Source organism: Phyllostomus hastatus, unplaced genomic scaffold (genome assembly GCF_019186645.2).
Source record: "Phyllostomus hastatus isolate PE091 unplaced genomic scaffold, TTU_PhHast_1.1 phas_scaffold_755, whole genome shotgun sequence".
In the NCBI taxonomy this organism is placed as follows: domain Eukaryota; kingdom Metazoa; phylum Chordata; class Mammalia; order Chiroptera; family Phyllostomidae; genus Phyllostomus; species Phyllostomus hastatus.
In genome coordinates this window covers 5,202,310-5,228,011 of record NW_025334039.1, presented here as the reverse complement: position 1 = coordinate 5,228,011, position 25,702 = coordinate 5,202,310, and the positions used below count along the sequence as shown (strand labels likewise).

The 25,702-nt window shown below is 42.2% G+C and overlaps 1 protein-coding gene across 1 annotated transcript; it reads right to left on the bottom strand.

Annotated features, from left to right (window-relative positions):
• Positions 1 to 159: 159 nt before the first annotated feature.
• GLT8D2 (glycosyltransferase 8 domain containing 2) lies at positions 160 to 19,241 on the bottom strand. The gene is made up of 9 exons (XM_045826577.1): positions 19,194 to 19,241; positions 16,985 to 17,077; positions 12,992 to 13,163; positions 9,109 to 9,226; positions 7,869 to 7,953; positions 7,151 to 7,263; positions 4,838 to 5,004; positions 3,893 to 4,005; positions 160 to 686 (listed from the first exon to the last, which is right to left on the bottom strand). The coding sequence occupies exons 1-9, from the start codon at positions 19,210 to 19,212 to the stop codon at positions 514 to 516; spliced, it is 1,053 nt and encodes a 350-aa protein (XP_045682533.1). The 5' UTR covers positions 19,213 to 19,241; the 3' UTR covers positions 160 to 513.
• Between the last annotated feature and the right edge of the window lie 6,461 nt (positions 19,242 to 25,702).

The following is a 25,702-nucleotide window of genomic DNA, read 5'->3' as shown; positions in this document are numbered from 1 at the left end:
CACTGGTATTCTTTCTTCCTTTAAACCTGAGATCAGTTTACCACCTATTATATTTACTATATAGAATACTGTATTCTACAATGAAAATCATTTCAAAATCTATTTTATTTTTTTCAGACATTCATGTTTTACATGTAATACAAAAGACAAGATGGGCAACCTGTTAAAAAATACCTACATGTGAAAAATACATTTAGAAAATTTTTGAAATTTTATATAATTGTCACTGAGTTAAGCAGATTGATTGCTGAAACCCAGATGGGTTTCTTTCTTTGTTTCCAACCATATGTTTCACTCACAGAATCTTGATTTCCACAATTACCACTTGTACTTAAGGAAGTACATCCGCACCAGCGGGACCCAAGCTACTACCAGCACACAGCAGTCTTCGTTTTTCACATTGTGCGTCATACGTATCGAAGATACCGTTCCTGAAGAATGATGTCATAGTAGGTTACAAGTGGACAATTCCACGTTTTCATACAGAAAGTATCTAAAATTCGCCCAGTTCTATCAGGTGTCGTGGTGATGGAGTTTAAATATCCCTGCAGGGTCTGGAACAAACCAGCTCTCCCAGAGGTCGTTGTGGGCACTGGAGAAGTCCCAGGGTTTATGCCTTCCATTCCAGTGGAGTAATTTTGCTTCTTGCAGAAAGTGCTCTGAATATCTGGTATCTGGATTCCAGCCTTTATTGTATTTATAGGAAAATTAATAGGCTTGTTAGAAAATAAACACTTGAGAGATTAAAATTTGAATATAGGTTCAATATAAAAAATAAAAATTAAATCAAAGGGTATACAGTGAAGAGTTTACCACCCACCCTAAGTCTCCAAAATAACCACAATTTGAGTTTCTCGTGAAATCTTTTAGTAATATTCGCCCTGGCTGGCGTAGCTCAGTGGATTGAGCTCGGGCTGCGAACCAAAGCATCGCAGGTTTGATTCCCAATCTGGGCACATGCCTGGGTTGCAGGCTGGGCCCCCAGCAACTGCACATTGATCTCTCTCTCTCTCTCTCTTTCTCCCTCCTTTCCCTCTCTAAAAATAAATAAGTAAAATCTTTAAAAAAATCTTTTAGTAATATTCTACCTGTACACCAGTATGTATGTATGTATACATATTATGTATTTGTGTATATACATACACATGCATATTATATATGTGTTTTTAAAATTTACTTGTCACTTGCCTTTAAAATTATTCTTAGGAAATGTTCCACAGTAGCACATGTGGATTTACTGAATTATTTTTAATGAGTCATAGAGTGCATGTGTGATTATTGAGCGAGGTCTTTATTGAGGGCAGTTAAGTTATTTTGGACCCTTCACTAAAATGAGCAATGCTACAACGAACACAGCCTTCTGTGCATGTCTGTGCATGTACACAAATGTGACTGGGGCAAAAGTACATTTACACTTGTGAGTACATGAAACAGAATTTATTCTTGTATTACTTTCTATATGAACAACTAAACCTTTGCTCTAACCTGTAGGGTAAAAATCTTGTGGGTGGAATTGCTACATTGAAGGGCGTGTGCCTTTTAATTTTTGATAAGAGATGATCAAATTGTCCCCAAAAGAACTTGTCACAGTTTCGCTACCACCCAGTATTTATAGTTCTTGTTTTCCTACACTTGCCTGCCATGTGGCAACATTTTCTTTTAGTTTCATTTTTACTGTATGAAATACAACTAGAAAAAAAAGGTCCACTTTTTAACACCCAGCTATTACCTCTATTTGAATATTATTCCCTTCGTAAGTAATCACTTAGAGACTATGCATTTACCCTAACATTGCTGTTGCTCAGAGTATTTTTAGAATATCACTTCTAGAAGTGCATTAAGATCTTGCAAATGTAAATCTTTTTAAAATATCCTCTAAGGTGTAAAACTTTTTTCTAGGAAAGGGAAGTTGATGTTTTTGAAAAACAACAGAAAGTGAAGAGAGGGTGAATATTAGTAACTAGGATTATGACACTCTAGTTTAACATAGGATGTACGGAGAGGACCAACACCTGTCTTCTGCTGTTCATAAACACGGCTGCGAAGGCAGTGGCAGAAGAGGAGCAGTGTTCCAGGCTATCGTGGCAGAACTGGAATAATTACCAACTTCCAAAGAACCTGTGTGAAGGCAATGCTCACTCGGGAAGAGGTACCTTCAGGGGAGAAGTCTCGTGAAGTAGGACGTCCATCATCTCTCAGCTCTGTGACTGAAGGATTCTAGGGACTCGCAGGTTTGCTTTTAGCTCAATGTTTCATCAATTTTTATTATTTTAAGCCTCTCTGTTTAGACGCAAACTTAATACCCATTCGCATTACATTGCTTTCTACTTTCCGAACACTGAAACGGGGTTGTTTTGTCAGATGACCACTGTGTAGATTTACTTTGCGGACTATCCCTGTTTCCAAAACCCTCAGCACAGAATAGGTTCTGTTCTACAAAGAAAAATGACTTCTTTCCCTTGGCAAGGTTCTGCCCCTTTCTACTTGTCAGTAAGTCATATGTTTCATAAAACGTAATTCTGAGTCTCTGTTCTGAGATCATAAAAATGCTCTAACCTTATCGATCGAAGCTCCCCATAGCTGTTCCTACAGAACACTTTTTATAGACACGCTACTTCAATGGGGTTTTCTGCTCATCCATTACATGGAAATGTTGATATCTGACCTAACAGTGAACTCAGCGTTAATATAAATCAAGTCAGAGGGAAAAACAGCGTCCTTAACTTCCCTGTGTCGCTTTTATGTGCACAGACAGACACTCGGGAAAATCAGGGGAGAATCTGGTGATGAGGCAGAAGCAGTGTGTACAGAACCAGTAAGAGGAGACAGGAACCCTGCATCCACAGTTTTGTCCGCTTTTCTTCTGAAAGGTAGAGTAAGGGAAATGCCACCTTAAAGGCTTGTTCCCAGAATTAGAAATAACGTTCACCTTTATCGTCAGAACTTAGCCGGGTGCCTAGAAATGTCATGGGCACTTGATAAATGTAAATCCATAACCGATTTGACTGTCTCCAATATCAAAAATAATCCCAAAATGTCTGCAAACGAAAGGATTTTTAATAAATTCTCTGGCAGCATAACCAAGATTCCACTTAGGGTATTGCATAACATAAATATGTGCACCACTTCAATTTTCAAAAATTCAAAACCCATCTCAGTTTCTAAACAGGTCTGGCCCAGTGGTTTCAGCTACCGGGCTGCGGCCATGTGTTTGCGTGAATGTGAATGTCTCTGTGCCTGGCTCTGCTGAACAATTTACATGTGTTAGGTAACTGACTGTTTTTGTAAAAACTTTATAAAGGGTCTGTTAGCTTCGGTTACAAACGAAGAAACTAAGGGAGGTTGAATAACTTGCCCGGGGTCACAGGCAGTAAGTAGCAGAGTTGGGCTTCCAACCCGCACCCCGGAGCCTGCCCTCCTGCAGTGAAGAGGGAATAAGAGACTGCTAAGGGACTCACACAGTACACAATCAGTAACTTCCTTTTCAAAGACACATTGCCAATTTTATATAAATGCATCGCAAGCCATTATGCTAATTCGTTTGCTTTTGTCCACCACAGGCCACTGCAAGAGTACAATAAAGGCATGTGGAAGTGTTTTGACCGTGAAAGCTTTCACAATAGTTGATGCTTATCTTGCTCCTACTGGGTACTTGCCAAGCATGAATCTCATTGCTTTTCAGGAATTCCTAGAAACACACCTCTCAGGTAGGCCATTCGTATCAGCTGCATTTGCCAATCTGAGCAGGGAAGGTTAAATGAGTCCAAGGTCATCTCCAAGGTCGCCCAGAGGATTTGCATTGAGGAGGCTGGTGCTGTAGCACGCTTCCCAGGCTTTGGCGCTCCCTGGGTCTACGAAATGCCCGTTCGTGTTGTTTTCCTAAAGTACTTACCCAGGTGCCTTATGTGCCAGAGGGGGTTGATTGTGGAGTATTTCCCGTGGAACACAATCAGCATCGGGGAGGTGGCCACCCCGCCTCCCAGGGAGCTGCTGTAGAGATTCTCCCTGAGAAGAGGAAGGGAAAGGCAGCATTTGGCCTGGAGCCCCACAGACTCAGACACAGTAGAATCTAATAAAGTTAAAAGATGCAAAACAGTCTCTCTCGCTATTTAAGAAGACTATAGTCTTCGTATTTTGAAAACTGTCACACCTACACAAATTGTAAGCAGAAAATCACGAACTTCCACGTACTTCACCTAGCTTCACAGCGTTAATATTTTGCCATTGTAATTCTCAGTCTTTTTAATGACAAACATAGAAGATCAATTTCTGATCCTCCGTTCTTCAGAACAGATCTATTTACAAATTCAAGGTTACGATGGCATTTAAAATACCCAGAATAAAAGCAGGAAAGGAAATGCAGGGATATGGTCATAGTGGTTGTGTTAGCAGCGTTCATCTTCTCTGTTCAAAATTTCAATAAAGAAAAATGATCCATGGAAGAAAATTCAACCCTAAGAAAGTTGACTTCATAAAATAATCCTTAAGAACAAACCTATAAAGGAGATTTATATGATTTTCTCCTGTAAAAAGAAACAACTAAGATAAGTGATTTTTAGTGGGAAAGGTTCACTAGAGTTCTGGGAGGAGAGTTAAAGTCACATTGTTAAACAATTTCCTAGAGAAAAAAACATATAACAAGGGATTCTGCAGGATCTCACTTCCTCTGACATCCCATTTGAGAATAAATTTTCATCTACTACCTCTTTTCTTTCTCTGGGAAAGTCTGACCTAAGATGTCTATAAAATATCCCTCACTCCTGAGCTATGCACAGAAGATTAATTGAGTAATTCTGTCCCCGAGCACAGAAGAAGCGGCAGACGGGTCTGCACGCACTCCACGTTTTTTTGCATCCATTTCTCCAGCTGTCTGGTGATGCGCTGGTGCTTCCATTCCGTCATGTTGGCCACGATCACCCCGGGATTGAATGAGCACGTGCTGGGGCTTATGCCAAGGTCTTTAATAGTCTTCTTCCGGTAGTCCAGAAAGCCCATGTACGTGTTCTGCAAAGGAACAGGACAGGCATGCTTGTGACCAGCGAATCTTTCGTTTCTGGAAAACGATCGTTTTCTTGAAACCATTGTGCGGGGTCTCTGGGTTTCCTCCGGTGTCACCGGCCACTTCCTCGTGTCCTTGGCCGGTTTCCTCTTGTTTCCCCAACGTCTAAAAGCTGAGTGCCCCAAGTCTCAGTTCCAGCACCTGTTCCTTCCTCCAGTCTCGTGGCTCTAAACCCCGTCCATGCAGACAGCCCTGGCCTCCCCTCTGGATTTCCCATTCCTGCTACATCTGCCAACTCAGTGTCTCCTTCTGGATGCTTAATAGGGCAGCTCCACTTATATCCAAATGTTCCCAATCCTATCCCAAACGTGCTTTCGTACAGCCTGCCCTGTCTCAGTGGCTACCCTGTCCTTCTAATTACTTAGGGAAAAAAAAAAAAACACCTAAAAAAAACAGCCAAGCAACCCAGGGTCATTAGGTCATCTTTGACTCCTCTTTCTCACTGTTCATCCAGATCTGTCAGCAAATCCTGTTGGTGGAATATTCCAAAATATATCCAGAAGCCAAGTACTTCCCACTGCCTCTACTGTCGCCTTTCTAGTCCAGGCCATAATCACCACTCACTGGATTTCTGCAAGTTCCTGCTCACCTGGGTTCCTTGTTCTCCCACCCTTTGCAACGTTCCCTCCATCTCTACGTTACCCATCTGCTGTAATGCCTCCCCCTGCTTTCAGAGTAAAAGCCAGAGTTCCTAAAGTGGCCAGCCCTGCCCTGTACCACCTGCTCTCCACTTTCCAATATCTTCCCTCTTGACCCCTCCGCCACCAGACCACCTTGCTTAACCCACAAGACGCACCCCTGCCTCAGGACCTTTGCACTTGCTGTTGCCTCTTCGTGGGATGTTTCTCTGCATTTAGGTGGTTCCCTTCCTTCTTTCAGGTGTAGGCTTGGCCGCACCATCTCTGTGGAGCCTTTCACAACCACCCTATTTACACTACAGCCCCACCTCCACCCTCATCCTCTGTGAATTACTGAATTTTACTTGTCTTCCCACTAGAATGTGAGCTACACAAAGGCAGGAATTTTAGTTTTGTTGACTATATCATTAGTACCTAAAACAGTGTCAGGCACATAGTAGGCACTCAACACGTAGTTCAATGAATGTATGGGCACCAGGCAGGATGTACTGTTCCACCCACAAAGGCTGCTATAATAATCTGCCTCAGTGGGATGCTCCAATTCGACCTGGAAGCAGTAGAAATATTTGAGCACTTTCCATATGCCAAGCACTGTTCTAAAAACTGTATACGCATCGCCTCATTGATGGCGTGCCATAACGTTACATGGATTAGCTGATTTAATTCTCACAATGACTCTCCCTCTACTTGACAAATGAAGGAGAAAACCATTGGTTAAGTCACTGGCTCAAGGTCACAAAGCCACTAAGTGATGGAGCCCAGATCCTGACAAAGTCGTGTCTGGCCCCAAAGTCTCAGCCTTAAAGTATGTCACCTCTTCAGTGTCACACATTTAAAAGTTACTCCCTGGAACCTCTTTTGAAGAACAGCATGAGATTCTTAATAGCATTGTGTATTTTACAGCCATTCTTTTGGTTTCAGCATTACCCATGGGGGCACCTTTTCTCATTTCCACCAGGGTAAGGAGCTGTTTACCTCTCAACAAAATCAATGTTTTCCTCTACCAAAAGGTGGGGGGAGGGGAGGAAGCAATGGTCAAAACTCTGAAAAGAGAACAAAGGGATAGCAAGTCTTTTACAGAAAACACCATCTCTGACAGAGAGGGCAGTTAAGAGCAACCTAGATAACAACCACCATTTCCGGTGCATTTATTACATGCAGAACACATTGCCCACATGCTACCTCATCACGGCTCACAAAAGCCCGACCATGCAGATATCACTGCCGCCATGTTTCAGCGAGAAAAGTGGGTCTTGCAGGGCTTAAGTAACTTGCCCATGAGTTGCTAGGGAGTGGAGCTGGGGTGTCAGCAGAAGCCGGAGCCCTTGGGTTCTGTCTGCAGCAACCCAGCTCACATTCCTCCAGCATGCAGCTCACATTCACTTTGAGTTGTGGGAGGGGCCGGGGTGGGAGCGGCAGGACGAAGGTGGGATTTCCGAGACAGTGCGCTCACCTGCAGCCCCACAATTTTGTTCGCATCCTGAAATGAGGGCAAATCACAGTCATCCGAAAATGCAGCCGCGTGGCCCAGGGCCAAGGTGGTGTCATAGAGTTCTTGGATGTCACCTACATTTAGAAGCGCCAGGAGTTAAGATAGTGCAGCATTTGTTTTATAGAGCCTTGGAGCTTAACCTAGTCCTACTAGGGGAGAAGTATGGGATCCCTGGGGGAGAAGTATGGGATCCCTGATTTCCCCGTGGCTTGTCAATTTACTTCATTAGAATAGCTCAGATCCATTTAGAAAGCCACTGGATGAAAAGCTCAGCTGAGCACTGGTCAAATGTCTTTACTTCTATTGTTATGCAGGTGCCACGCCACCACTTATCTTATTTGCATGTATACACCAAAACTTAGCTTAGTTCTAAGAATGTCATCGTGAGACTCACTCCCCACCTTTTAGGGTGCAGGGAAAGGAGAGGCTACCAAGCTATTTCTCTCAGACTTTGACAATGTGAGAGGATCTCTCAGAAAGTCAACCGGACTGTCCAGGGAAGTGAGCATCAGCCCCTGTTTTCAAAATATTCCAGAATTTACAGCAATATGATACTCCCAACCTGAATAAGCAGGAAACATTGCTGGGCAGCTAGTGATTGGAAAATGAAGAAGACAGACAATCATTCTACTTATCACTTGCTCCTTTTCCGGGTGGTCTTGGCAGTCGCCTAGCATACCTTGTACGATTACATCATCGTCCAAATAGATGACTTTCTCGTGTTGGTGGATAAGCAGAGGGAGATAAAATCGAACAAAGTTCAGCTGTTAAAACAACAAAAGAAGCATCGCTGGAGAAGAGACACACAGCTCAGCGTCTTCCACGGGTGCTGGAGGATCGGCTTTGACCACGGCCTTGGCTCAGCCCCAGGTTTGGAGCAGATAAAACAGGCCGCAAAGATGCCTCACCCCAGCTTCTGATGCCCGACTTCTCTGGGCCCTGGGGCTGAAACCAGCACTGGCCCTAGATCCGATCTCCAACCGCTCAGGCTGTCGCTGCTTTCATCTCTGTGAACTATAGCAGCGGGAGCAGCCACAGAAGCTTCCTCATTACTCGTTTAGGCCACAGATTGCCTGTCTTCCTCTGCGTTCGGTAGTTTGACAGCTGTTAACTGAATCAGCCTCACACACACACACACACACAGGCATCATTCTCAACAACAAGCTCAACCTCTTAGCAACTTGAGCCAAGAAAAAGTCAAGAAAGGCATTGGCTTGAAGGGAAGAGTTTAATTAGCCACAGCGTGGCTTAATCCACAGTCCCAGCTCTGCTCACACTCTAATAATAAATACCTGGAATTGGGGGAAGATGATGTCATTACACAGAGGGCTTAGAATTTAGTACATATGCAAGGATGGATTTAAGTAATATATGTAGAAGGTGGCTACATTTTTTTTTGTAAATTTGCCATCAACACTCTTAATGCAGAAGAGAGTCCCTTTTGTAAGAACTCTTGCAGTAAAATACCTTAAGATTCCAAAGCTAGGAAAAGAGTTGGTGTCTGCCAAAAATATTATCTTAGCTGATACCAGGAAGTACATTATCCATCATTCTATTGGTTTCCTTAGCTGCTGGGATACTCCAAGCCGAACGTTGTGTCCAATCGCGGTACACACAACAGCCTGTGGGGCTGGGAATATTTTTTCCCTGGCCTCCCTACTTGGCCCTTACACACATACATGCTTCCTACATTTTCTTATGCTTCATTTCTTCTTTAATAACTCCATTATGTTTATGTAAACCATCTTAAATCCTTTCTGGAGCAGCTGGCTTATAAATCACAAATAAGCAGAGTTCGGTAGAAATCTAACACGTGTGAAGCTTCAAAACTATTCCATATGCACCCCAGTGGCCAGAACTCCGTGCTGGGCAAGGGTCCCTCCAAGAGCCATCCCCAGCACGGGCATGGGCTTACTCACAGGCTGGAGCAACTCGGGCCTCGATGAGTCTGGTCTGATCTTCCCTTTGAGGACCATAGGGTTGAACTCCACGACTCTAAAATTTATTTCTCTCAGTTTAGAATGCTCGATCCATTTTCTAAAGAGATGACAAAAAAAAAGCCCTCTAGTACACATTTCTCACCTTTCCTCAGTTTGCTTATTGCTTCAATCTGTTGCCTCCTTAGAAAGTTAAAAATAAAATGTATGTAACCTTAGTAGAGTTTAGTCTATAAATCCAGATTTTCCCCCCATCTGGTCTGGTTTAACTCCTTTTTTTTTCCCTTTCATTATTCACATAACTTTTCTGCAAAGGAAATGAAACAAAACAGTAATAACCAAGCATCTCCCCAGATCTACATAATCTCCGCAGGAAACTGGAAGAAGACAAAATGTTCCCCCTTCCCTATAAAGCAGCATCTGTAGCTGCTGACACCAACTTTGCCACGTGCCAACAACTCAGTCATGTTGTGAAGCAGGACACTCTCGACCTCATATGGTAACTGAAGCCACTTGGACTCCCAGGATGATCGGAATTGACCTGTGTTTCTTTGTCTCCGTCCCCCAGCCTTCCTCATGCCTCCTCACTCCCTGTCTTCTCCCCTTACGTTTTCTCAGTCTTATGGTGCTCTTGTCTTGTAAGCTAATTCATACGTTTCTTGGAAAAAAATAATCTCAAAATAAAATTTCCAAAACTTAAGCCATCCATGGTAACATTTGCTGTTGATTGAAAATTGACAAAAAAAAAAATAAAATCTTTCCAACAAAATTCAGGTCTGCAAAATTGGAACCATAAAATTAGCCATTTAGCTCTGACCCGTGTGGCTCAGTTGGGCATCATCCTGCACACTGAGAGATCGCCAGTTCGATTCCCAGTCAGGACACATGCCTGAGTTGTAGGTTTGGTCCTCAGGGCGTGTACGAGAGGCCACCGATTGATGCTTCTCTCTCACATTGATGTTTCTCTCCCTCTCTTTCTCCCTCCCTTTCCCTCTCTCTAAAAGTAAAGAGAGAAAATCTTTTTTTAAAAAAATCAGCCATTTACACGATGTTACCTGTCCATTCTATCTCAATAGAGCCAGGGGTGGGAAGCAGTCATGTCGGTAAGAAAAAGACAGCCCAGCTGAAAAACTGGCAAGAGATTCAAACGTGCATGTCCAGACAGCCGAGCAATGTGTGGAGAAAGTGCTCCACCTCGTTAGAAATAAAGGGACCTCAAATGAAAGCCACAGTGAGACACTGCTGGGCTCTCAGCAGAATGGCAACGTCAAAAAGACTGACCAAGTGTCGGACCGGTGGTTCTCACATGAGTGTGTTGCTTACATATTGGTGACGATTCACTGAGCTGTACACAGGATTTATGCACTTTTCTATATTTGTGTCATACTTCCATGAAAGTGGTTTTAGAAATATGCTAAAATAAGGGGTGGTGAACTGGGAATCATTCCCTGCTCAAACGTCACAGAGTCCCTAAGCTCGTGACTTTTGCTCAAGTACAAACCCTTAGTACATACAGCATGTGCCACCTTGTGGTTTGGTTATCTGGTTTTCGTGCCCACAGATAACTAAGGGGCAGACTAAGTGAATAATCTGCAACAATAACCAAAAAGAAGAAGAACGGATGAGGCAGAAAAACTAGAAAGCATGTATAAGCCCACAAAACCCACAACAGCCAAGGGTCGGTCAGATTAGGAGCCAATGTCTTCCATATCTCAGCACGTATCTCTTAATGGTGCTGTTACCCAAAAATATAATTCTAGGAGTCATATGGAAATACATTCTCCTTACAACGGATGGAAATAACACTTGAAATACCTTGAACTTCCCTTTATAACTGCTTTTCCCAAATCTTCCACCCTCCCCGGGGTAGTCACTGTTAACATGGAGATCTTTCCAGGTGCTTTCTTTACAGAAGCACATGTTATATATGTACACGTACACACATAGCTTGGGGGTTTGATTTTCATTGCTATAGACTGAATGTCTGTGCCCCCCTAGATTCATATGTCGCAACCTAATCCCCAAGGTGACGGTATTTAGATGTGGATCCTTTAGGAGGTGACCAGGTCACCAGGATGCAGGCCTCAAATATGGGATTAGTCTCCTTATAAAAGAGACCCCAGTGAACCTCTTGCCCCTTGCATCATGTGAGGACACAGCAGGAAGGCAGTCTACAAACCAGAAAGTGGGCTCTCACCAGACACGGAACCTGCTGGTGCCTAGACCTTGGGCTTCCCAGCCTCTGGAACTGTGAGAAATAAAATTCTACTGTTTATAAGCCACCCAGTCTGTGGCTTTCTGTTGTAGCAGCTGGAACAGGGTAAGACATTTGCAAAGTGGATCATACCACGTGAGGTGCACTGCAACTCACGCTGTCCACTTAATGGTCTGCCATGGGGGTCTTCTACGTCAGTGGACACAGATTGCCTTCTTTCTTTATTTTTATTTTTTAAGATTTTATTTATTTACTTTTAGAGAAAAGGGAAGGGAGGGAGAAAGAGAGAGAGAGAAACATCAATGTGTGAGAGATACATCAGTAAGTTGCCTCTCACATGCCCCCAACTGGGGACTTGACCTGCAACCCAGGCACCTGCCCTAACTGGGAATCCGACCTTTTGGTTCACAGGTCAGTGATCAATCCACTGAGCCACACCAGCCAGGGCGCCTTCTTTCATTTTTAAGAGCTGGATGATATTCCATAGTTCATTTAAATATTCTCCCACTGATGGACATTTAAGCACTTAAGCCATTTTTTACTATGTTCCATAATGCTGAAATTAACATTGTTGTGCATATATTTTAGCATTATGTACTGGAATTTCTGTAAGCACAGGTTCCTGAGCAGTGGAAATGGTATGGTGAAATGGTATATATGCATATAACGTGGTACCAGATATTGCTGCATTGCCCTCTCAAAATGCTTTACCAATTTACAGTGAATGAGCATGTTCATTTTTCTGCACTAGATACTGTTGTCCTACTTAATTTTTACTATCCTGATGAGTGCAAAGTTACCTGTCATGGTTGTTTTAATTTGAATTTTCCTATTGGTAACATGCAACATCTTTTCATATTTGTTGACTGTATTTTTTTCTTCTGTGAATTCATATTCTATGCTCATTTTTTATTAACTGCTTGCATGTTTTAAAATTGTTTGTATGAATGCTTTACCTTTTTTGGACAGTAACCACTTGTCTATAATACATGCTGAAAATATTTTGCCTAATCTATTACGTGATTAATTTCACTTTTTGTAGTGTTTTTTTTAATCATTTAAAAGTTTGTAATTGTTATGCAGTCAAATCTGTCAGCTTTTTTCCATATGATTTTTGGGCTTAAAGAGAGTCACTCTTCATACTAAAATTATACAATTATCCCACATTTTTATAATACATTTAAAATTTGGTTTTCTGTCTATTTCTTCTCAATCTAACTCCAATTTTTTAGTATAGTGAGTGATATGAAAGATATCACTTTGAAGTTCAAAAATTATTATTAGTGATGATTCTAAGCCATATTCAAATGATTATATTATGTTAATATTCTTTTAGGTTAGGAAAGCAGAGAAAAGAGATACCATTTTGGAGAGAAAGACTTTCATATAAGCTTAAGGATCGGGGTTCCTTAATTCGTTAAACAATTCAGTTCTGCAGAATGTCGCATCGCCCTACCAGATTAGTGAGGCTTTGGTGAAAATTCCTTAGCGAGGTAACACATTTGTCAGGTCACCGAGTAAACCTTAGGTCGTCCCCTTCTAAATTCAAATGACATTTCTCAAACAAAAAAAGGAGGAAATCCATTTATGAAAATACAAGGAAGATCAAAATCAAATAGAAAACTCCAAAGTCTCTAGTACACAACTTACCGTATTCGAGACAGAGTGTTCCGGAGCCCGACTACATAGAACAGAATGTTGGCGTCAGTGTTGCTGTAGATGCTGTTGATGGCAGCCATTGCAGCACCCATTCTCCCTGCTGCTGCACAAATCACAACAGGGATCTCATCTTCCAATTCCTCAGGAGTCTCAGAGTCGTCATCTGGAAACATCAAAATCAGTGTCTTGGAAAATGAAAGAATTCCACAGTAGAGCCAGTTAAACTCGCCTTCTACACTCCCAGGGGAAGATAGCATAGTGTGGAAGAGGCTGCCAATTATTTTCCAATATCCAGTCGTTCCCTCTTCCCTTAGAAATAGAATGCTGGAATTTTAGCTAGCACATAGCCAACCACTAAGAATATTTTTTCCAGACTCCCTTGCAGCTTTATGTGGTCAACTTCTAACCAGTGCAATGCTAGTGCAAAGTAATATGTGCAACTACTGAGTTTGCTTTTGTAATAAATTTGCTTACCCTCCCCTTTTCCTTTACCCCTTCCCCTTGGCTGGCATGTTGATATGCCAGCAGCTATCTTGGACCATGAGGTGGAAGCTACCTGTTGAGGACACCAAAACTGTAAGGTAGAAGCAATCTTGCTCTAGTCAGAGGTGTCCAACCTTTGGCATCTGTGGCCACACTAGAAGAAGAAGAGTTGTCTTGGGCCACACATTAAATACACAAACACTAATGAAAACTGATGAGCAAAAAAAAATATTTTAAGTAAATTTACAATTCTGTGTAAAATACATAACCATCATAACCATCCTGGGCCGCATGTGTCCCACAGACCATGGTTTGGACACCCCTGCTCTAGGTGACTGTGGAACTGACACATGAGACTTTCTCTTGAGAGAGAAAATAAACTTCTATTTTGCTTGAGTCACTATTTTTTTGGAATTGTCTTACAGAAGCCAATTGGATAGCCTAACACATACATACAGTTGAAAAATATGTGGAGAACTGAAAAGCCTCATTTGATTCAACAATTCCTCAACTCCTTAACTTTTCCCTGAATTAGAATATTTACCTCGCCTATGCTGTTATAAAATAGATTGCTTGTGATCTTCCTTCCCTTATCCATTCTCTAGTCAAGTGTCTCAAAAGTCGACAGGAAGGGAAAGAAAGTAAATGAAAAGCATGACTAATACACAAGATCAGTCAGTGATTATTCTTTCCAGCCTTAGCTATCATATCAAATACTGATAACACATACATGTATTATTTTAACACAAAAATGAAATCATACTTTTCACAATCTTCTGTAACTTTCTTTTTCCACTCAACATACCATGGACGTCTTCCCATGTCAACATGACATCCTTCTGAATGGTATTTCCTAATAATGATTTCATTTTAATTCTCCATGGGAAAAAATTATGACTCTGGATCCATTCATGTGATCTAAACACTGTACCAGTATACAGGTATAGCTGATTCGTCAGGATGTGCATTTCCTCAAAGTTGTCCTAACAACTATTGTAAAAGCTCTTCATTTCACTCCATGGAGAAAGGAGTTTTTGCAGTGGGATCAGCTGATTGAAGGAGTTGGTTTATGGGCAGGGAGTGAAATGTGAGGAATAAAGAACTCGAAGCTCACACGGCATTTGACCTTGTATGACTTCCATTCTCTCTCTCTCTCTCTCTTTCTCTCTCTCAACAGCTTTAGTGAGCCATAATTTAGATACTGAATTGTCTATAACCTCTAATATTCCTATGTTGGAGCCCAGACTTGTGACAGTATTTGGATGTAGGACCTTTAAAGAGGCAATTACAGCGGGGGTGAGGGACACCTAATCCAATACGACTGGTGTCCTGTAAAGAAGAAAGAAAGATACCAAGAACCATGCACAGAGAAGCAGTCGCGTGAGGACACATCAAGAAGGCAGCCATCCGCAAGCCAAGCAGTGAGGCCTCAAGACAGACCAACCCCGCTGGCACCTTGCTCTTGGACTTCTAGCCTCCTGAATTGTGAGAAAATAAATATGCATTGTCTCAGTCACCTAATCTGCGGTACTTTGTTATGGCAGCTTTACCAAACCAATACAGATTTCTTTGTATTTACTTATTTCAAGTGTACAGTTCAATGATTATTTTTTTTGTAAATGTGTACAGTTGTGCAACCATCACCACACTCCAATTTTAGAAGACTTCCATGGCCTCCCCAATGCTCCCTCGAGGCAGCCTGCAGTCGACTCACTCCGCTCCCAGCCCTAGGCAACCACTGCTCCGCTTTCTGTCTCCACGGATTTGCCTTTTCTAGAAAGTGTGCATGAATGGAATCAAACAACACATGGTATTTCGGCTCTGGCTTCTTTCATTTGGCATAACGTTTGTGAGGTTTATCCACACTGCAGCAGGCATTGGTAGTTTGTTCTCTTTTACTGCAGAAAAGCATCCATTGTATGGATGTGCTGCATTTTGTCTGTTTCTTCACGAGTTGCTGGGCACGTGGAGCGGTTCCGGTTTGGGGCTCCTGTGAACAGTGCCCGATAAACATCTGCTGGCATGTCTGTGTAGAAAGTACTTTTTTTCAAGATGTCCCTGATGTTTATTTAAACAAAATTGTACATATTCTTAATGATCTTTCATGAAGTTTTGTATTAAGAAAAAAGAAACAGCTTTGTGACAGCAGGGACAGGGTTTTTGTTCATTGTTGTGTAACCAGCACCTAAGTATCTGGCTTTTTAAAAAAAAAATTGTTGAATGAATGTGCGTAAAGCACCAAAATAGAAACTGTGCTTGTCTTTGGTGGATCTAGCTGCAGTTAATATTTTTCTCTTCCGTAATTTCCTTAATTGAGTGTATTTGCTTGACTCACATAGAAAGCAAACGAGTTAAAAATATAACGAACACCCTACCAGTGCTTCTTAATTTGTGTGTGAGCTGACTCTGCGTGTCTGCGGTTGCGAAGGTGGCCCTCTCACACAGCGCCCCCTGGAGAAGGGAGGCTGGGCTGCTCCGTGCAGCTGGAAGAGGCGATAGGGTCAAGGCAGGATGTTTTTTTCAGTTGACAGTCATGAGGCTGTTTATGCGCTCATGACAATGAGCCAGCGAGGAGAAGAGAGAGGGGGCGATTTTTGAAAGTGAAACGGTTGAGACTCCAAAGGGATGGATGCGGAGCCGGCCACTCATTGTGTGGCCCAAGAACCAACAGTGTTGGCATCACCTGGGAAGGTGTTGGAAATGCAGATTCACGGGCCCTGTCCGATGTCTACTGATTCAAAACCTCTCCAGGTGGGACCCAAGCCCTCCATGTGACCCTTTTATTTGCTAAATTTTAAGGAACAGTAATATTTTAGGACATAGCCGAAAAGTTGGCCTTGGGTGGATAGTCTTCAAGCAGGTCCTTGGGAGCTGACCAAGTTGTTGTTTGTCTCTGAGCCCAGCTATTGAAAGAACTCAGAGAATCATATTTAAACTGAGTTTAAATAGGTCTCCCATCTTGATGGATTACCTCTTCATTTTAAAAAATATATTTTTCTAGCCCTGGCTGGCATAGCTCAGTGGATTGAACATGGGCTGCGAACCAAAGTGTCGCAGGTTCGATTCCCAGTCAGGGCACATGCCTGGGTTGCAGGCCATGACCCCCAGCAACCGCACATTTATGTTTCTCTCTCTCTCTATCTCCCTCCCTTCCCTCTCTAAAAATAAATAAATAGAATCTTTTAAAAAAATATGTATTTTTTTCTTAAATTGTGGTAAAACACACTTAATGTAAAATTTATCGTCTCAACCATTTTTAAATGCCCAGCTCTGTGGTATTAAATACATTTACATTGTTGTCCCACCATCTACACCATCCACCCCCATAACTCTTCTCATTTCATAAAGTGACACTCCACCCATTAAACAATAACTCCCCATTTCCCTGCCCCTGACAGCACCTTATACTGCCTGCCTTTCTGACTGCGATGGTCTAAGTACCTCGCATAAGAACAATCACACACTATGTGTGTTTTTGTGACTGGATGACTTCATTCATACCTGCTTCATTCTTGAGCACCGTCCCCTTGTGAACTTTCTTATACAGAATCCCACAGAGGGTCACAATCAGAAGGAACAGCAGCACCTGATTAACTGAAATTAAAAAAAAGAAACACATTCAGATTTACTTATCAGGCTGGAGTTGTGGAAGAGTTGAGAACAGCCATGTGAGCAGTTGCCTGACATACACAGGAGTGGTGGCCTGGGGCCCCTCTTTAAGCAGATAGCACGTGCAGTGAAGAGTTAGCCTGCAATACTCTTGATACTCGAGGGCACACCCATGCAGTTTAAGGAGGATCCAGGGATAAACCCAGACAGTCAGAGGCTACCACCTTAACGACTGTCTGATGCTGCCTTTTCTGTGCATAAACTTTGCTTCAATTAAGAACCAGCATTTCTATAGCATTTGTGATGAGTCTGTTCTTATTTTAAGTACATGTTCTCAGCCATTAGCACCCAGCTGCTTCTCAGTTAATTCAACCACTGGTCAAGGAGGACATCTGTAAAATTCTCACCCTGGGTATGAGGTTGGAAGACCCTCTATGGGTCTTGCTGTTCTAAGCCTCCAGGACAGTGACCCTTGCCCCTGGGGTCTACTGAGAAGTGGAGTGATGTAGAACAGTGTTGTCAGAAGTATGGAGCACATACACTGGTCCTACCAGGGATGATTCAGGAGGTCTGTGTTCATAGCAGGAAGTAACATTAAATCACAGCATGAGAAATCAGCCCCAATTTTGTATGCAGGCAGGCCACAAAAGCTACCCAGAATTGAATAGCACTGTTCTAATCATACACAATTGTACAGTCACCTTCTTTTTATGGGAGGAGATAACTTCTTCCATTTACAGGAAGGATATATAAACTTTCTATTATAAAGTATATGTATACTTTTTTAAAATGAGTCAGTTTTTAAAAAAAAAAACAGTCATGCCAAGGAAAGAAGGAAAACCAATGATAAAAAAAATTGAGAAGGTGCTACATTGGCATACGTGGTGTACAAACGGCTACATTTGGGAAAATGTTGGCCGAAGGGGAAGGGCTGGGATTTGGAGTCAAACGCAAATTTCTACTACTCCCTAGCTGTGTGGCCTTGCACGGGTTATTTAACCTCTCTGAGCCTCAGTTTGCTCATCTGCTAACTGGGATTGTAATAATAATCATTACCTCACAGGGGTGTTTTGAGAGTTAACAAAGGCAATGGAAGCCCAACAAAGATTTTTCAATTGTTGTGTGTTGTTTTTGTGCCTCGAGATATTTACTTTTACTGGCCTCATCCTAATCTATTTTTTTGGCCCCTAGGTCTTTTGTTTTCACATCTGTAAAATCCGTAGAAGGAAGGAGTTGGACAGCATCCAAGGATGCCTTCCAGAGCTGCGTTCTGAGGCTCCGTGACCCTGCGTTGCTGACATCCAGCTCCTCCCTGCCTCTGCATCGTCAGATTTGGCCAGAGACAACCAGACGCTACTCAGTTTGAAACAAAACTGGAGAGAAGCGGAAGATAAGGGGTAAAGTTCTATAGTTTATCAATACATCCAATGAACATGCACCTGCCACAGCCAGTTCGGGGAAATGGCCCAAGGTCACTACCACCTGACCCTTTCAACCATGGCTGTTGCTGCAGATGCAAGGTTGACAGATAAAATGCTTTCTTCTTAGTGTAAGTATGTCCCATGCAACATTTGGGATATACTTATGCTAAAAATTATTCATAGTTTACCTGAAATTCAAATCTAACTAGATAACTTGTCTTTCCATCTGCTACACCAGGCAACTCTACCCTGAGTATAACAGTACACAACTAGGTTATAATGTTTTCCCCCAATTCACAAACTATTGGATCTAAAATTAGGGGCAAATCTGGGTTTTGATGGGGTTTGGGATTATATAATTTGAGGTAACTCTTTAAGAATAAGAATATAGAATTACCAATGCTAAAGTAGACAGGAGCACAAATATTTATTTAGATACAAAAATAAATAACATTTGTAAGTTTTATAGAAACATATGACCCCTCTCACGACAAGTTCACCTTTGACCCAAATACTTAACAAGTTTCCACGGAATGTGATGATGCCAAGAACTGCCTCTGGGAACACTATCCATGATAATGAAAGCAGATTTCAGAAGAAAAAGGAAGCGCCAAGACCCAGCATAACAACAGCCGTCCCAAATATCTTTTAATCATGATTTTCAAGAGTTGTGATCTTACTTTTTCGTAACAAAGCCATGTGTGTTCACGGGTAAAAACAGTGACCTGTGGATTAAAGAATAACATTTTGTTTAAAATAGAATCAACTCAAAGGTCATTATATGATTCTTAAGGATTCTGTCTTTGACTGTCTGGTATGCAACAAAGTGTACAATCAGTGTTTACTGTTCTGAACCGAGAATTTTGGAAACTAAATATTTCTTGAAGGAGCAGCTCACCTCTTCACATTGATTTCTCTGGCTGTACAAACTGTTCAAAGGTACCCCCTGCCAAAGGTAATCTTTTGTCTTCCGGGTTTTTTTTTTTACCTTCTACAAAAAAGAACATCAGCAGATCAGACGGCACTCACTAACCAGAAGAGGTGCCACACAGGAAGGTCTCCCCATGCACAACATCAACCCCGTGCATTTGTTTCTGCCATCGGGGTTTCATTCCTTCGATAAGGAAGCTCTCACATCTTCAGGAACCCCTTGTGGACACAGAACCATCTGTGAGAGGGGCACACCTACGTTCAATTCAGTCATTCATTCATTCGGTGTTTACTGAGATACTGACAAAAGCCCAGCACCACGCCACATAATGGGGATGCACCAATGAACAAATCAGTCCTGGTCCCTATCATCACAGAGTTTTCAGCCTAGAGGGGAAAACAGATGTTAAGATATAACCCACAAAACAACTAGATTATGGTAAGTGCTATGAAAAAAAAAAAACAACAACAGACGTGATGGGACAAAGATCAGCAGAGCTGGGGAGTGCATCAGGAAGAGAAATCAGGAAAAGACTGGTTTGATCAGAAGGAAGTCGTCTTCAAAGGAAGGCTGAAGAGATGCCAAAGACAGATTTGGGATGAGATTTGCCAGTCTTGCATTGCTGCACACCGTCAGAAGTAATTAAAATGCCCACCTTTTCACAACTTCGTAGAGACCAGTGCTCAAAAGCCCTTCTGTCTCTATATCGAAGGTTACAGAAAATAAAGAAGGGGTCGGGACACAAAGCGAAAGGAGACTCTTCACTTGATACTCTCACAGGACTCCTGTTGAGCTTATTTAATAACCAGGATGGCTCTCGGCACTGATCGATTAAAGTGAGCACAACAAGCGTCCTAGCGGTGTATTGTGACTAATAAACAGCAGCATTGGAGCCTACAGACTGTTGAATCATATGAATGTACTACACAGCCACACAAATAATCAGCTACTTAAACACAGGAGATCCTAAACAAACACACACACACACACACACACACACACACACACACACACACACACAATGTGTCATATTCTGATGAGCAATGAGAGTCACTGTCACATTGTCAATCACTCTCGTGTTCCACCACACCAGCTTTTTACTGTTTACAGAGAGCCCTTGGCTTTTCATGAGACAAATTCAGGGTGAATTCCAAGAGGCCTATCAATTGAAGAGAATCCAGGAACAACTTTTAGCAGAGGAGGCCAGCTGCTTCCTCAGCAAATACAGAATTGGCCTTAGGACAATTTTTCTGCCAAGATATTTGATACATGTTGACAAGGTAACTTCTTTGTGGTCTTCCAGATTTCCAGAAATTTCCTATTGTGAACGTCCATAACTAGAAAGTGTGTTTTACCTAGGGAAACACAAAAGGTGCTGTACAGTAACTATTCTGCATACCTGTTTCTTTATTTTTAAACGAACAAAAAAAATAGGCTTCTTTCCCATGACACATGTCATTTATTAAAGAGATATTATCAGGTCAGCTTCCAAATTCGACTTGCTGACTTTTAAACGTTCAAATATTTACATACAGCAGAATTCACTTACGGCGGTTGTCCTGTTCTATGAATTTTAACACGTGCATAAATTCTTGTACATAATCACCACAAATGAGATAGGGAACAATTCCAACACTCCCAAAGAGTTTCCTCAGGCTGCCCTTTGGTGGGCAGACACTAGCCTCTGGGCTGATCTGTTCTCCGTGCCTTTCGGCTTTGCAGTTTCCAGAATGTCCTATCAGTGGAACCATGTAGCGTGTGATCTTTCGAGACTCTCTTCTTTCACATGGTATGATGCCCTTGGGATTTAGCTTTGCTTTAGAGTGTATCAATAATTTTTTCTTTTTTATTGCTGGATAGTAGTATTCCATTGTATAGATGTGCCACAATTTTTTTGTGCATTTACCTGTTGAAGAACATCTGGGCTTTATCCAGTGTTTTCTTAACATGAGTAAATCTTCCACTGACACTTGTTTATAGGTTTTTGTGCGATTTGAAGTTTTTGAGTCTCTATAGTAAATACCTTGCAGTAAGAGTGGTGGGTCATTTGGTAGATGTGCGTTTAATTTGACAAGAAACTGCCAGTCAGTTTTCTTGAGTGGCTGTATCATTTAGCAATCCCACCAGCAGTGTAAAAGAACTCCATTTACTCTGCATTCTTGGTATTATCAGTATTTTTTATTTTACCTGTTCTAACTGATCTATTTCACTGGTTTCAATTGGCACTTACCTCATCAATATTGATGTTAAGTATATATTTAATGTGTTTATTTGCCATTCGTGTATGGTTATAATGCTTAATCTTGTACATCTATTTGACTGAGCCAAGGGGTGCCCAAGTATTTAGTCAAACGTTATTCTGGGTGTTTCTGTGAGGGTTTGTTTTTTTTTTTGGATGAGATTAACATTAAAGTGGAGGAGTAAGCCCTCTCTGATATGGGTGGGCCCCATCCAACCAGTTGAAATTCTGAATAAAACAAAGAGACAACCCTTCCCCTGAGTAACGTTAAATTCTCCATCTTGATTGTCTTCAAATTAGGACACTGTCTTTTTCCTGCCTTCAGACTCAAATTAACGTGTGTGCTTGTCCTGGGTCGCTAGCCCGGCAACCACCAGCCTGGATCATCAGACCATGGCTTTGCCTGGTCCTCAGGCCTTCAGACTCCAGCTGGAACTACACCCTCACCCCCTAGAGCCTCCAGCCTGCCCACTCTCCCTGCAGAGCCCGGGTCTTGTTCTCCTCCATAACCACACGAGCCAGTTCCTGACAACAACTCTCTTGTCCATGCATATACATCCCATGGGCTCTGTTTCTCTGGGGAACCCTGACAAGTACAGTGGGGAAGCATTTGTTAAAATGTGTTGCCTATTTTTGAGTCATTGTTTTCTTATTTTTGAGTTTTGACAATTCTTGACATATTCTGGATACAGGTCCTTTTTTTTGGGTATGTGATTTACAAATATTGCAACCTAGCCCATGACTCATCTTTTCAGTCTTTAACGACGAATTGTGCAGAGAAGTTTTCATTCCGATGAGGTCAACTTCATCAGTGTTTTTCTTTGTGAGTCATGCATTTGGTATCATATGTAACAATTTTGGCCTAACTCAAGGTCACGATGAGTTTCTTCCATATTTTCTTCTGAGAGTTCTGTGGTTTCGTATTTTACATTTATATTTCAAGTCAATTTTTGTAGATGACATGAGGTATTGGTTAAAGTCTGGTTTCTAGCATATAAATATCTAGTTGTTCCAGGACCACATATTATGAAGACTGTCCTTTCCACTGAATTGATTTTTCTCTTTAATATTTCATCCCAATTTCAGGGCGTCCAGAAGGAGACTCGAGATGTGTCAAGGAGTTTGAATCTGGAGGATAATATGTGTCCCGAAGAAGGGAATGAGGGGACAACCCAGGCTTTAGATGCTCTACTATACTTTCCACCAAAAGGATTTCAGATCTGGATAGCCATCGGTGGCTAAACGTGAATTATATTATCAAATAAAGATTTCACCATGGGATCAAAGTCGCACCAGGCTCAAGGAGTCAAAAAAGTGGCTGGTTCATCCATCTTGAAGAAGTTCCAACCAGATATTTCCCCAAATTCAAATACTATCTTTTCAAACTATTCTGGAGCATTTTGTTTATGCTCTGAAATCCAGAGAGCTACCAAACTGTTCTCAAAATGGAGCTGTTACAACTCCGCTTCCTGGTGTTCTGGTTCACAATGTACTTATATGCTAATTACAACCTTACATATTCATTGGAAGAAGCAGCAAGTATTAAGAGAATTATGGAATAGCTGGGCAATCTTGAGGGAAAAAATGAAGTTAACCATTAGAAAAGAATTTTAGGTTATGACATTCATTTTAGTCTATACATCTAAAATCAAATCATGTCACATGTATATGTTCATTCACTTCTTTGTGGCATTTTGCCAAGCACCCCAGGAGCTGGAAACTGACTTCTTTTATGTTTGAAAAAAAAGTTAATTTTCTATAAACAACAATTTGTCTTGAAAGCTCAAAGTTTATTTCCAATTAAGCTGATTCTTCTTAATTATGGCCCTTCAGAGGAACTTCTGACCTTGACATTTGACTGGAGGCAGCAGTCAGCAAACAGGGAATAATACCCTTTAGAAATTAGCACCGTGACAGAGGGAGACAGCCTGCGGGACCGGCAATCAAGACAGGCAGATGTCACAGTGCTGCAGAGTTCCTTCATGAACCAGTGTTGTGAGAACCTGTGGGAAGTGATCTAGGGGAAACTCTTCAACAGGGATTTGATTCAAGTCTTTTTTTAAGGTTTTATTTTTATTTATTTTTAGAGAGGGAGGGGAGGAAGAGAGAGAGAGAGAGATACATCAATGTGCGGTTGCTAGGGGCTGTGGCCTGCAACCCAGGCATGTGCCCTGACTGGGAATCGAACCTGCGACACTTTGGTTCGCAGCCTGCATTCAATTCACTGAGCTACGCCAGCTAGGGCTGATTCAAGTCTTTCATGCACTATAAACAACCAGCTACAATGCCCCTTTTATTTCCTGGGACAGAGACTGGATACCCAGAGTGCCGAGCGCAGTTGCGGTGACCCTTGTCCTCTTCCCTGCTTGCACCCAGGAAAGAATCGAGCCAGAAGAGCACTTCACTTAGGATTCTTCTGAGATCGGTTTTGGGTACTTTGTATCCATTTATAACTTTAAATGATACACATTCAGCTAACTTTTTGAGACAATATAAGCCTAGAATGTTCTTTGGCCACAGGACACCCATTCCCCGCCCCCCGCCCCACACACACACTCCATGAAAGAAGGCCATCCAGTCTCAGGGGAGGGAGCGAGGAGGGAAAACCAGAGGGATCCCAGCTCTGAGTCCCTGACGCCAGTTCCTCCCGGTTAGCCAAGCCAATACATTCCCCCTTTTTCTTAAACTACTTTGAAATGAGGTTCAGTGTCTCGAAAACAAGAATCCTTACAAACACACTCCCTGTGGCCAGAATGGTGTGCCCATAGCAGGAGAAGCTGGCAGTGGCTAGGTAATAATACTACAGTAGCTACCACCGTTTGTTGAAAGTTTCATTTGCACCCAGCTCTATACTGACCATTTAGGCACATTATCTCCTTTAATTCTTATAACACCTTTCCGGTGGATATATTACTATTTCCATGTTTCAAAGGAGGAAATTGTGGCTCAGAGAGGTTCAGTTGTGGCCCTTGCTCAAAATCACACAGCTAGTACATGGCAGAGCAGGGATTTGAAATGAAGGGCTCTCTGACTTCAAAGCCTGTGTCCTTTAACCACAGGTGCTGGTGCTTATAAAGGACCATTTTGGACCTCAGGAAGCAGGTCAGTTGAGCTCCAGGTCACAGATGTCACTGGGTGTCCATAAAATTTTGCAGCTCACAGGCAAGGTCGGTCTGCTCTCCCTGAGTGCTTGGTTGTTACTCTAACTACTGAGATCATGTTAGAATCCGAGAAATAATTGTTAAGTGTTGACACGTCTGAGAAGGCGGGCCCAGTCCAGCCTGTTGCCAACTCCGAAATCACTTGAAGATAAAACAGGCTTCTGGAAGCTGATGATGGCACAGTTAATGGCAAGGTGCAGCGGTGGTGAGTCAAGGAGGGAAATTCCTGAAGCAGGAAACCTGAGCCTCTTTCAGAATACAAGGCAGAGTGAAGTCCTTGAGGAGTATGGGCTATAGAAAGAACGCCTGGTGTATTTAATTTAAACATAAATGAAGTTGGACAAAGATTAGGCATGCCTGACTGGCTTTCTTCTCTCCTTCTTCACAATTTCATCTCACCTAGGACAGTAGTGCTTTCTGCTTAAGCTGCTGTAAATTGGTATCTCTGGTGCTGGCTGTCAAAAGCATTTCCATAGACTAAGTAGGTGCTCAAGGAATGTTTGCAGCTCCCAGGTCATGTGGACTCAGAAGAAGGATCAGAATTATAGGAGGTAGAAAAGTTATGGAGGAAGTCAAGGCCAAGAGCTGGAAAGAAGGGCTGTGGGACGTCTTAAGAATGTGTAGAGGCCCTAGTTGGTGTGACTCAGTTGGTTGGGCATTGTCCTGCAGACTGGAAGGTCATGGGTTTGATCCCTGGTCAGGGCACATGCCTCAGTTGCCAGTTCAGGTCCCTGGATGGGTCTCGAACAAGAGGCAACCGACTGATGTTTCTTTTTCACATCCATGATCGTGTCAATGTTTCTTTCTCTCTTTCCCTCACTCTCTCTCCCTCTCTTTCCCTCTCTGTAAAATCAATAA

Excerpts from the sequence above, each read along its gene's own strand:
- GLT8D2 (XM_045826577.1), bottom strand. Across the intron at positions 13,164-16,984 it reads GGTGCTCAAGAATGAAGCAG|ATGACGACTCTGAGACTCCT; the intron begins GTATGAATGAAG and ends TGATGTTTCCAG. Across the intron at positions 7,264-7,868 it reads CGATGATGTAATCGTACAAG|GTGACATCCAAGAACTCTAT; the intron begins GTATGCTAGGCG and ends TTCTAAATGTAG.